This window comes from Fulmarus glacialis, unplaced genomic scaffold (genome assembly GCF_000690835.1).
Source record: "Fulmarus glacialis isolate BGI_N327 unplaced genomic scaffold, ASM69083v1 scaffold27889, whole genome shotgun sequence".
NCBI lineage: Eukaryota > Metazoa > Chordata > Aves > Procellariiformes > Procellariidae > Fulmarus > Fulmarus glacialis.
This window is the reverse complement of record NW_009235686.1, coordinates 1,990-13,815: the sequence shown is the minus strand read 5'-3', so window position 1 is coordinate 13,815 and position 11,826 is coordinate 1,990. Positions and strand designations below refer to the sequence as shown.

The 11,826-nt window shown below is 60.7% G+C and overlaps 1 protein-coding gene across 1 annotated transcript in view; it reads left to right on the top strand.

Annotated features, from left to right (window-relative positions):
- USP19 (ubiquitin specific peptidase 19) overlaps positions 1 to 11,826 on the top strand; it is a 13,657-nt gene that overhangs the window by 1,227 nt on the left and 604 nt on the right. Inside the window, 24 exon segments of the mRNA XM_009586123.1 lie at positions 1,094 to 1,150; positions 2,242 to 2,370; positions 2,931 to 3,064; positions 3,394 to 3,801; positions 4,124 to 4,391; positions 4,523 to 4,679; positions 4,785 to 4,856; positions 5,369 to 5,484; positions 5,802 to 6,016; positions 6,335 to 6,536; positions 6,621 to 6,754; positions 6,947 to 7,105; positions 7,191 to 7,301; positions 7,465 to 7,575; positions 7,731 to 7,832; positions 8,192 to 8,332; positions 8,497 to 8,615; positions 8,841 to 8,978; positions 9,062 to 9,414; positions 10,089 to 10,199; positions 10,747 to 10,963; positions 11,269 to 11,421; positions 11,535 to 11,626; positions 11,629 to 11,679. Coding sequence (XP_009584418.1) covers positions 1,094 to 1,150; positions 2,242 to 2,370; positions 2,931 to 3,064; positions 3,394 to 3,801; positions 4,124 to 4,391; positions 4,523 to 4,679; positions 4,785 to 4,856; positions 5,369 to 5,484; positions 5,802 to 6,016; positions 6,335 to 6,536; positions 6,621 to 6,754; positions 6,947 to 7,105; positions 7,191 to 7,301; positions 7,465 to 7,575; positions 7,731 to 7,832; positions 8,192 to 8,332; positions 8,497 to 8,615; positions 8,841 to 8,978; positions 9,062 to 9,414; positions 10,089 to 10,199; positions 10,747 to 10,963; positions 11,269 to 11,421; positions 11,535 to 11,626; positions 11,629 to 11,679 — 3,750 coding nt within the window.

Sequence of the window (11,826 nt, the reverse complement as noted above, 5' to 3'; positions counted from 1 at the left end):
CCCCGACGCGAAACTCCACGATGCAGAGAGTGCAGCATTGCACCTTCTCTTGTGTGAGAGGTGTGCTGTATCTCTCCGGTAAGGCCTGACCCTCCGCACCTTGTGATGCAGGGGGCTCTTGCTTTCCCGGGGGCTGCGGTGCGGTCGTGCTGCCTCCATCCTCTCTGTGCAGGGGTGGTGAGGGGCCGGAGCGGGCTATAGATCCTCCAGGCAGGTCCGCTGCGGCGCTTCTCACACTGCCAGACCCACTGGCACCTTTGCACCAGTGACTGCGGTGATCAGCAGAGGTTTTCTACTGGTTTGTAGCAGGTCAAGGGAGGCAGTGACAGCCCTCTGAGCGCTCCGGAGTGGAGACCACAGCTCCCATTGCCCCTGGTTCTCTGCTCCAGGACAAGGTGCTGTCACTTTGAACCCCTTGCCTGGCAGAGTTCATCTCCCTGTGGGGGTGGAACAGGCCCTGATGCTTCTGGCTGTCGGAGGTAATCCTGTGAGGAGCAGGGATTAGGTGTCAGGTCGGTTTGATTCCCCAGCCTGATCTGGAAGGAGGTTTTGGCCACGGACATTGGCAGCTTGCACAGGAACGGGAATGTTAAAGTGCAGCTAGGCCGCGTGGTTCTCTCGTTACAGCAGAGTTGATCGGAGCACACCCAAACGTCAGGTTCTCCCTGTCAGATCAAGGCAGGACTCCTCGGTATGGCTGGAGGCTGAGGGCCTGGTGTGCTGAGCAGGGGCACACAGCCCGGTTACCACAAGCTCCACACTGAGAGATGCCTCAAAGCAGTGCTGTCTGCGCAGTGCAGTAATGTTGTGTTGCTCCCACTGTGGTGCTGGTTAGACTGGGATAAGGTGGTGTGGCCCAGAGCAGCTGTCCTGGGGGCTGACTTGCTGTGGTGCTGCAGGCAGGGCTCCGGGGAAGGGAGAGGTGTGAGGAAGCAGAGGAGGGAAATGAGTGGCACATGCAGGATGAAAGGCCTGGACAGAGGTTCAGCGGAGAAGGAGGTGATGTGTGAAATTTTGGGCATCAGCGTGCCGGCCCATGCTCTGAGGTGACAGAATGACAGACCAGCCCGTGCTCTGCTTCTCTGCCCACTAGTGTCTCGCCCTGAGCTTGAGCAGGCTGAGACTGCCCAGGAGAAGGACTCAGAGGAGGGTAAGTCAAGGTGTGCACCGGCTGTCAGTGCATGGCCATGGAGTGCCCTTGCCAAGGGATCTGAAACTCTCACCTTGTCGTTGTCCCATGCTTTGGCACTGAGCAGAACTAACCTGAGCGCTCCTTGCCACAGCGTTTGCCTTAACAGGACGCGGCCTTCCGAGGGGCAGAGAAGGGTGCAAGTGGCTGGGAAGGGCTGTCTGCAAGGAAGAGGCCCTGGGCCTGTGGCAGGCTGCTTCCAACTCGGATGTCACAGTGCCACTGAGCACCGCCCTGGAACGCCTTGCCGCCGGCATCTGTCCTGCTTATTTCTGAGCAGGTAGCCATGCTGGGCTGGGAAGATCCCAAGTCGTGTCACCCAGCGGGCACTGTTGGCTGGTTTCTGCCTTGGTCCGGGCCCGCTTTGAGGACAGAGTGGGACATCCTTGTGCCACAGAGGGTAGACCAAACCTGATTAAAATTAAGGTGATTGGAATCACCTTTTTGCTTGAAGATTTCAGGACACCACAGGGCCAGACCTGGAGGTTCTGCCTGCAGCAGAGTGACGCTGCTGCACTGTTTTCTCCCTGGGTGCAGCGTTCTTGCCCGGTGGCAGGCCTGCCTGTGTTTCAGCCGTGTTAGCAGTGCTCACCTGGCAGGAGTACAGTGCTTTGGTGATTGCAGCTGGGCTGCTTGGTTTGCATATGCAAAGGGGAAGTGGCAACTTCTGATTGTGGTCAGAGTCCACTTGAATCCCCCAGAGTAATTCTGTGGCTTCCTCGTTCCCTGGGAAAGCAGCAATTGCTTTGTAGTTGGCAGGAGCCACCCCTTCTTCCCAGCCACCGCACGTGACGGGGCCAGGAGCAGCGCTGCCTTTCTGATCTCTCTGGTTCCCACCGGGATTCACCTGCACTGCTGCAACATGTGCTCTTGTTTGTGGCCTGTCTGATGAGAGCAGGTTGCAAGTGTCCCGTTTAATTGGCATGATCTGTGTCCCCTGCGTTGACCTCCTTGAACCGAACATGTGTTCAGGCTCCCATTCCCCAGCCAAGGAGTGGGCACTGCAGGCTCATGCCCCAGCGAGTGGGTGACGCTTCCCTCCCTCTTCCTAGAGCTGCTGCTGGACTGGAAGCAGAACGCTGACGAGATCATTGTCAAGCTGAACTTGGGCAGTGGAGCTCTGAAGGTGGAGGATGTGGATGCTGCTTTCACCGACACGGACTGCGTGGTCAAATTACCAGGTACGGGGAACGGAGCGACTGCTGCAGGCATTTCTCTGGCAGGGCTTAGCGCAGCTCTGGGCTAGATGTGGGGGCTGATCCAGGTAGGTGTAAAAGCTTTCCTTCAGAGGCAATGCCTTGCTGTCTGCTGGCACAGCTTCAGCCAGCAGGCAGGGCCAATACGAGAACAGTGTAAAAGAAGAAGGGTGTAGAGCTGGGGAGGACAGGAGCTGGCCTCTGCGCCAAGCGAACAAGTGCCCACTGCTGTGCTGGTACGCCTCTGTCCCCTGCTTGGTGGGATGACTGAGTCGGCCCTGGGTATCCCTTGGAAAAGTGACTGTGTCCCTGAGAGCAGAGAGGCCCAGGGCCTTCCGTCTGGGAAAGAGGCCAGCCAGATGTACAAAGCAAATCCAGGGAAGCAGGCATTACCCTGAAGGCTCCTGGGGTATGGTGGCAGCCTGCCTGCAGCCTCCTTGGCTCTGGAGGCTCCCTTGATCCTTGGGGCAGGTGAAAGGGGGCTGTGGGTTAGGTGACAGCTGCCTGGAGCGCTGCCTGAGGTGCTGGTCCCCCTCTGCTTGCAGACGGGCGCCAGTGGAGCTGTCAGTTCTACGAGGAGATTGAGAGCTCCTGCAGCAAGGTCCAGTGCAAGAAGGGCAACTTTCTACAGCTTGTGCTTCAGAAGAAGATCCCACTGTATACCTGGTCTTCACTTCTGGTGAGGAGGGGAGGATCTGCCTTTTGAGGGAGCTTATGGAGCCTGGGGGAGCTGGGGTGAGGGTTTCATTCCCTGCTCTTGAGCTGCTCAGGGAGCAATGTGGGGCACGTCCTGCATCCATGTGCTGCCTGAGGGCAGTAAGCCAGCTGAGCCAGCCTCTGTCCCAGGGAGGGGGGTGTCATCGTACCCCTGTTCCTGCCTGCCACATAGCCTCCAGGTTCTGGAGTAGAGCCCTAGCGCGTTCTGGGAAGGGGGAGTGAGGGTGTGGGGCTGGCAAAGAGCGTGAGAGGTGCTGCTGCCTTCCCACTGTGCTGCACTGCTTTTCACAGAAGAGAAGGAAAGACGGATCCAAAGAGCTGCCCAAAGGGGCCGCGTGCTGGGAGAATGGGAAGGAGAAGGCTGCTTCTGCAGAGCTGGCCCCTGAAGAGCCAAGGGCTGAAGGTGCAGAGCCACCGAGGTCCCGGCGGGAGCCCTCCAACCCCAAGCGTGCTCCGGGAAGAAGTGAGGCCCTGGGAGGGAAAAGCCCAGCCAGCCCAGGGACACAGAGCGGCCCCAGCGCCAAGCGGGCAGTATACCTCAAAGTGGCTCCGACTGAAGAAGAGCCAAATGCCAGAGTCACTGGGAGCGTGGAGCCCAGCAAAGGGCACAGCGGGAGGGCAGGCAGCCGCCGCAATGGCAGAGCCAGCCAGATCGATACGCCCACGGCCCTCGCGGACCTCGCACCGCCGCTGGAGAAGGTACCCAAGGACCCTGCACGGGGGATGCTGCTTGCACAGGGACCCATCCCTGCCAATGAGATGGGCTTCGGGGTCCTGCGGGTGGTGCTGAGGGCTGGCATGGGCCTGGCTGTGGTGGAGGAGAGGGCGACGTGAGGACCTCGCAGTCGCTGGGCTGAGCGTCTGCTCCAGTGCTAACAAGGCCGAGCTGAGCATGGGACGTGTGAGGGAAGCGGGTGGCATGGGGCTGTGCCTGCCTGGCTGGCAGGAGTCACAGCGGGTGGGCCAGGGCAGCTCGGGGGTGACACTGTCTGTTTTTCACCATGTCTCTCTGTCTTGAAAGGCTGTGGTTTTGGCCAAGGAGTCTGTTCCTGTGGAGATGCCACCTCTTGCGGCTACCACAGAGGTGTTCCCCCACCATGTTGCCACCTGCGTGGAGAAGAGAGTCCTGCAGCCGGGCAGCCCTGCTGAGGCCTTGCGGGGCCGGGACTGCACGCCTGTCGTAGGAGAGAGCTCTAAGGCCGTCCCAGCAGCCACCCCTCCCCTGGGCAGAGACGGTGAGAAGAGGGACTGGTCCAAGGATGACGTGGCTTTGGAAGCAGCGGCTGATGGTGAGTGGTTGGAGCCTGGGGTCGGCCTGGTCAGGAAGGCCTATCTGCTCAGGACCTCTCTGGGGTGAGCCTGCAGCGTTGCTCAGCGTGCAAGGAAGGTAATATCTCTCTACACGGCTTTTCTCACTCAGAGCCAGAGCCTTTTGTGAGCCTGACCTTTGTCAAGAATGACTCATATGAGAAGGGCAATGACCTGGTGGTGGTGCACGTCTATGTGAAGGAGATTCACAAGGAGACATCCAAGGTGTTGTTCCGGGAGCAGGACTTCACACTGGTGTTCCAGACGAGGTACACGCATGCCTTGGGATGGTTCCAGGCTGCTGCGGAGCTCCTGGCTGTGGCTGGGCTATTTGTTTGTTCACCTCTTCTCACTCACTTCCAATTTCTTTGCAGCGACACAAACTTCCTTCGCCTCCATCCTGGCTGCGGGCCCCACACAGTGTTCCGGTGGCAGGTGAAGCTCAGGTGCGGCTCCCGTCCTTCCAGCCTGCACCAGGGCAAGGGAGCTGAGAGTGCAGAGCTGGAGCAGGAGCCAGTCCCGGCTGGCGGGTCTGTGCAGGGCACACTCATTTCTGCACCTGGGGATCTCCCTTATACCATGCTGCACTAATGCCCCAAGCCTGGGCTGCCTTGACTCAGTCTGGTGGCTCGCAGGGGAGGAAATCCCAGTGTCTCCTTGCCTGTCGTCTTCCCCCAGCTGTTCTAGAGCTCCTGGGGACAGAGCCAGACCAGCCTGTGTGCACTTTGGGCAGGATGTCCAGTGGGAGGGGGCATGTGGAGCCAAGCAGGGGCTCCAGGAAAGGGGCCCTCTGTGTGCTCAGTAAGGGTTTCCACGCTGCTTTTCCAGGGCTGCCTCGGGATCAGTGCTAGCCGGGTCCCTACTGCCTGGAGGCCATGGCCCTGCCTTGCAAAGGCTTTGGCATGTCTGAGGCTGCTGGGAGGTCTGGGGCACCCCTGACTTGCTGTGTGTCTTGCAGGAACCTTATTGAGCCAGACCAGTGCACATACAACTTCACGGTGTCTCGCATCGACGTCTGCCTGAAGAAACGCCAGAGCCAGCGCTGGGGGGGGCTGGAGGCTCCGACCACACGAGGTCTGCACCCTGCCTTCTTGTCTTGGCTGCCTGCTGCACCCTAGCGGGGCATGGGCCCTCCTCACCGCTGGCAGTAGCCGGATGGTGCCGGGTCCTCCGGCATGGGGTTGGGAAGGAGAGGGGCTGAGTGGGTGCAGGCAGGAGGGGTGTGGGGCAGGGTGAGCCAAGCGCTAGGGGAAGGGCACCGCTGTTCCCCTTGCTCATGGGGAAAAGGGGTAGGAGAGAGCCTGTGTGTGAGCATGGACCGAGCAGCTCAGCCCCACCATGGGTAGCGTGCGGTGCTGCTAACCACAGGCCCACCCTTCCCCCTTTTTAAGGTGCAGTGGGTGGTGCAAAGGTTGCCATGCCTACAGGCCCTACCCCTCTGGACAAGAATCCCCCGGGCAGTAACCAGCACCCACTGTCCAGCAAGGAGGAGGCCCGAGCCAGTGACAAAGAGAAGCCGCGTGTGGAAGATGGGGGTCTGGATGGTGTGGCAGCCCGTACGGCCCCAGAGCATGTGGCAGTGAAGCAAGAGCCACACATCCCCTCAGTGAGTGGGGCCGCACCGGGTTTGACGTGGGCAGGGGGAAAGAGGGGCCCACTTGTCCCTCTCATGTGACCCCACCTCCTCAGTGTTGCTTTGGGAACCGGCAAACTATTCCTGGAGGAGGAGGCAGAGCTCCTCAAGTCATAGCTGGCAGGACTGGGGGCAGCGGTTGGCCTGTCTATCCCAGTCCTGGTGGGAGATAGCGTGGTGGCTCCGCCCCAGCCACATCTGAGGGGTGTCTTGGGCAGTCGGGTTCCCCTGGTGTTTCCAGAAAGACCCCCCCCGAGCACAGCATCCTTACACCTGCCTCTGCTTTGGCAGCCCAAACCAACATGCATGGTGCCACCGATGACACACAGCCCGGTGAGCACCGAGAGCGTGGAGGACGATGAAGATGAAGATGAGAAGAAGAAGGTGTGCCTGCCTGGCTTCACTGGGCTGGTGAACCTGGGCAACACCTGCTTCATGAACAGCGTCATCCAGTCCCTGTCCAACACCCGGGAGCTGCGTGACTACTTCCATGGTGAGCACACGCCAGGAACCCAGCAGAGCCCTGCCACTGAGACGGTGCAGCCAGCAGCCACCCTCGCTCTCCTGCGTCTTACAGATCGGTCCTTTGAGTCGGAAATCAACTACAACAACCCGCTGGGGACGGGGGGACGCCTGGCCATCGGCTTTGCCATGCTGCTGCGAGCGCTGTGGAAAGGCACGCACCATGCCTTCCAGCCCTCTAAACTGAAGGTAGGGCTGCAGGCACCAGCGCTGCATGGGAGCTGCTGTGGGCCCCCAGCACCTCTCTGTGGGCACCTGGCTGCCCTGCTAGTGCCGCTGAGAGCTAGGTGGGCGTGGGTGCGTGCAGCCAGGCTTTGAGCATGGGACAGGCGGTGCTGCTGGGGGGCTGCAGGCCAGTCCTGACTACTGTGCTCCCCCCAGGCAATCGTGGCCAGCAAGGCCAGCCAGTTCACTGGCTATGCCCAGCACGATGCTCAGGAGTTCATGGCCTTCCTGCTCGATGGCCTTCACGAGGACCTCAACCGCATCCAGAACAAGCCCTACACAGAGACTGTTGACTCGGATGGGAGGCCCGATGAGGTGAGGATGTCCCTTCCCAAAGCCACTGGGAGAGCAGTCCTGGCCTGTGTGGTTTAGCTTAGTGCTGAGCCCTTTCTCCCTGTAGGTGGTAGCTGAGGAGGCTTGGCAGCGACACAAGATGAGGAATGACTCTTTCATTGTGGACCTCTTCCAGGGCCAGTACAAATCCAAGCTGGTGTGCCCAGTGTGTTCCAAGGTAGGGCAGCCCTGGAGGCTCTGTCCCTGTCCTGGCTGCGCAGCAGGCTCCTGACCCTCAGAGGGCACAGGGCAGGGCTGGATCTGAGGTCCACTGGGGCTGCTGCCCCACTGATCTCAGCCACAAGCACATCCTGCAACTGAGTATGCTCTCGTGTCTGCAGGTGTCCATCACCTTCGACCCCTTCCTGTACCTCCCCGTGCCCCTCCCGCAGAAGCAGAAGGTGCTGACTGTCTACTACTTTGCAAAGGAGCCGCACAAGAAACCTATCAAGGTAAAGGACACCATCTACTCTGGGGAGATAGCTGAAGAGGGCTCCTGGAGGTGCCCCGGGCAGCTGGTCATGTGCTAATGGACTGAGCCTTGTGTTAAGCAAGGGCCGGCGCGTGTTGGTATGGTGTGACTGATGTGGCACTTTCTTGGTGGCAGTTTCTCGTGAGTATCAGCAAGGAGAACTCCAGTGCCATGGAGGTACTTGACTCGGTGGCCCACAGCGTGCGTGTGAAACCAGAGAACCTGCGCCTGGCAGAGGTGAGAATGCTCAAGCTGGGGAGCAAGCTGTGGGCTGCTCTTGGGGGTGCCCCGGCTCCCGCAGCTCTATAGGGAATGTGGCCACTGGCAGTCACTTGCCCATATCCAACACGTCCGTGGGGTGGATTTTGTCTGTGGGTGCCAGTGTTCTGCACAGGGTGCTCCCGGGCAGATCCCTGCTCAGGAAGGCTTGGCCACCACAGTGTCCATCCTCCCTTGGCGGGGTGGTGACCTGAGCCCAGCATCTCTGTGGTGCTGCTGTCCCCGCAGCTCACTGTGGGGCTGAGGTCTGTGGCTTTCCCAAGAGAGGAAGCATGGGGCAGCCCTCACACAGCCCTGCTCCACTGCTTTCCTGGCAGGTGATCAAAAATCGCTTCCACCGCATGTTCCTGCCGTCCAACTCGCTGGACACAGTCTCCCCCACGGACCTGCTGCTCTGCTTCGAGGTGCTGTCCCCAGAACTGGCCAAGGAGCGGGTGGTGGAGCTGCAGGTCCAGCAGGTAAGACGAGATATTGGCACTGCTGGGAGGCACGTGGGGAGGCTGAGCAGGAGGGGGAGAGCCACACACAAGGGTGAATAGCTGCAGCAAGCGCAGGTGCCTGCTGAGGCTGCCTTGTCCTGCCCAGGTGTTCTTCCCTGTCCAATGGGTCCTTTCTCCTGCAGCGTCCACAGGTGCCCAGCGGCCCTGTCGCCAAGTGTGCGGCCTGCCAGAAGAAGCAGCTGCCGGAGGATGAGAAGCTCAGGCGCTGCACGAGGTGCTATCGAGTCGGTTACTGCAACGTGTGAGTTGGCTTGGTGTCTGGCAGGGAGGGAGGGTCTCCTTCCTTGAAGGGATGGATGGGAGAGCTTAGCCCACTGGGGGGAGGTGGGATGGGCCTGGCCTTTGGGAGGAAGCCAGTCTGGCTCACGGCGCTTCCCTCATCCCCAGCGCACCCCTCTGGCCCTGCCATGCTCCTGCCCAGAGTGGTCACGAATGCTGGGTTCAGTAGGGGCTGTATGTGTTACAGGGCGTGTCAGAAAACACACTGGCCAGACCACAAGGCTTTGTGCCGCCCAGAGAACATCGGTTTCCCCTTCCTCATCAGCGTGCCGGCGACCCGCCTCACCTACGCCCGCCTGGCCCAGCTGCTGGAGGGCTACGCAAGGTGAGGGTCCAGGGAAGGGCGGGTGCTTCTGCCCCGGAGCTGAGCTCAGCCTGTCCAGCTCTGACTGCCACCTCCTTGCCCAGGTACTCAGTGAGCGTGTTCCAGCCTCCGTTCCAGCTGGGCCGGATGTCGCCGGAGCAGGGGCTGCAGCCTCTGCGGCCATCACTGGCCAAGAGCAGCTGTGCAGCAGCCACCTCTGCCCCTGAGCTGGGGGACGGGGACAGGGCTTCCAGCCTCCTGCAGGAGCCCCCGCTCTCACCAGCTGTGCCTGAGCTGCACCCAGAGCTGGGGGACAGCAGCACTGTCCGGAGCAAGGTCCTGGCAGCCAGGAGTTCCCTGCTGAGCTTGGATTCGGGCTTCTCCGAGCACATGGAGTCGCAAGGTGACAGCTGTTGTGAGAAAGAGCCGTCCTATGAGAGAGCCCTCAAGCCAGAAGGTAAGAGTGCTGTGATGCTGACCGTGTCTGTGCCAGGAGTCTGGGCAGCCCCAAGACAAAACAGGAGCAATTCTCCCTCCTTGGGGTGACCTCCCACCACATCATCTGTTCTCCCTGTGTGAGCTTGGCCCTGAGACCCAGGGGGACATATATGAGACCCTGGAAACTGTGTTTTGGCAGTGCTGCCCCACCTGAAATGCCTGCCTGCCCACACTCTGCCTTGCCCAGAGCAGAGACTTGACGAGGAAAGAGGCAGGAGTGTTGTGTTGTTGTGGGAGGAGGGGTGGGAAGGCAGGGACTGGCAGAAGCCTCCGAGTCCCGTGGGAGGGCAGAGCCCGGCACGGGCTGAGCTCCTTGGGGCTGTGAGTGCAGTGTTTCCCTCGCTCTGACTCAGCTGCACGGGAGCAGCCTCTCGCGCTCTGCTGCCTGGCTGTCACGTTTCCAGACACTCGTCTCAGGATGGCAGCAATGTGCAGCGAAGGGGCAAGGCAGGCAGAGGAGCGCAGCTTGCCAGGGGCAGGCGCCTGCTAAAAATAGTCAAGGACACGGGGCACGTGGTTGTGTCCCTGCAAGGCCGTAGCATGTGAGGTGGGGGTGGGGGCACTGCAAATTCTTGGCCCCTACGCAGGGCAGACAGGCAGTGCCACCAAAGATCTGTCCCTGCCTTTCCACAGCTGCCATCCCTGGGTACCAACACACTCCAGACTCGCTGAGTACCCGCGCCACGCAGTTCTACATAAACAAGATCGACTCTGCCAACCGAGAGCACAAGCTGGAAGATAAAGGTGAGCCCAGAGTCCCAGAAAGTGCCACCTTCATCCCTGGCGGCCTGTGGCAGGGTGGTGGATCTGCCTGGCCAGGGTGCCTGGCACAAGGTGAACCCAGATGTGATGGTTGCCCCAGGCTGGACAGTGAAAACTGCATCTGGCAAAGGGGAAGGCAGGGCTCTGCTGCACAGAGCTGCTGCCTGGAAGCTCTTCTCTGGCATGACGTTCCTGCTCTCTCCTCATCAAATAGACCAATTCCGTTCAACCTCCTGCATCCACAGAGGGTCTGTGATCTCTGGGTCACCTCTTGTCTGAATGGGATGCCCGCATCCAGTGCTGGTTACGTAGGCGCTGCCGAAAGGGGCTGTGCCAGCTTTGCTCCTTGCTGGTTGGGGAGCTCTGCTGCCCTGGGGTCGTGAACTTGGCTGTGGGGCACTTGTCCCTTCCTGGCAGCACTGCGGGATCGCCATATCAAGCCAGGATGGGCAAGACTGATCCTAGCCCCAACAAAGTGGCCTGGCCCAGCCTGGTGGGGCAGGTGTGTGAGATGTGCGTCCCTTCGCAGGTGACACCCCCCTGGAGCTGACAGACGATTGCTCCCTCGCCCTGGTGTGGAAGAACAATGAGCGCCTCAAGGAGTTTGTGTTGGTGGAGTCCAAGGAGCTGGAGTGCGTGGAGGACCCGGGCTCGGCCAGCGAAGCAGCACGGGCTGGCCATTTCACCCTGGAGCAATGCCTCAATCTTTTCACCAAGCCCGAAGTCCTGGCCCCAGAGGAAGCGTGGTGAGGAAGGCGGCAGAGTGGGTTCCAGCCCGTGGGCCCAGGCAGCAGCGGGGGTTTCCCAGGAGCTGCCCGGGCCTGCCCATTGTTTCTTCTGGTGGCCAAGAGCATTGGGCTGGCCTTCCCTGTGTGCTGGGGAGGGAGGCCATTTTTTGCCAGCAGGACTGCGCTGGCCTGCCCCTGGCAGGGGAGGCTGAGACCTCCTGTATCCCCTCTGCCAGCCCCACATGTGGGGGACCTTGGGGCTGGGCTGGGCTGCGAGACCTGAGGCTCTCCCCATGCCGGTAATGAGCATGCTCTTCCCCCAGGTACTGCCCCAAGTGCAAGCAGCACCGTGAGGCCTCCAAGCAGCTGATGCTGTGGCGGCTGCCCAACGTCCTCATCATCCAGCTCAAGCGCTTCTCCTTCCGCAGCTTTATTTGGAGAGACAAGATCAATGACATGGTGGACTTCCCCGTCCGGTGAGAGCCTGGGGGACGAAGTGCCTGAGTTGGCACTGTCTATGCTGCCCTGCAGCCCGGCCTCTCCCTGCCTAACGCTGACCGTCCCTGACTGTCCCCATGTCTCTCCCCAGGAGTCTGGACCTCAGCAAGTTCTGCATCGGCCGGAAGGGCGAGCAGCAGCTGCCGATGTATGACCTGTACGCTGTGATCAACCACTACGGAGGCATTCATACGCCCGCCTGCCCAACGACAAGAACAGCCAGCGCAGCGACGTGGGTGAGGATCTGCCACCCTCGCCAGCCCCCCGACTCCTGCAAGCTGTGGCCTGTCTGCTTGCTTAACCCTTCTCTCCGCTCAGGCTGGCGGCTCTTCGACGACAGCACAGTCACCACCGTCCATGAGCGCCCGGTGGTAACCAGATAT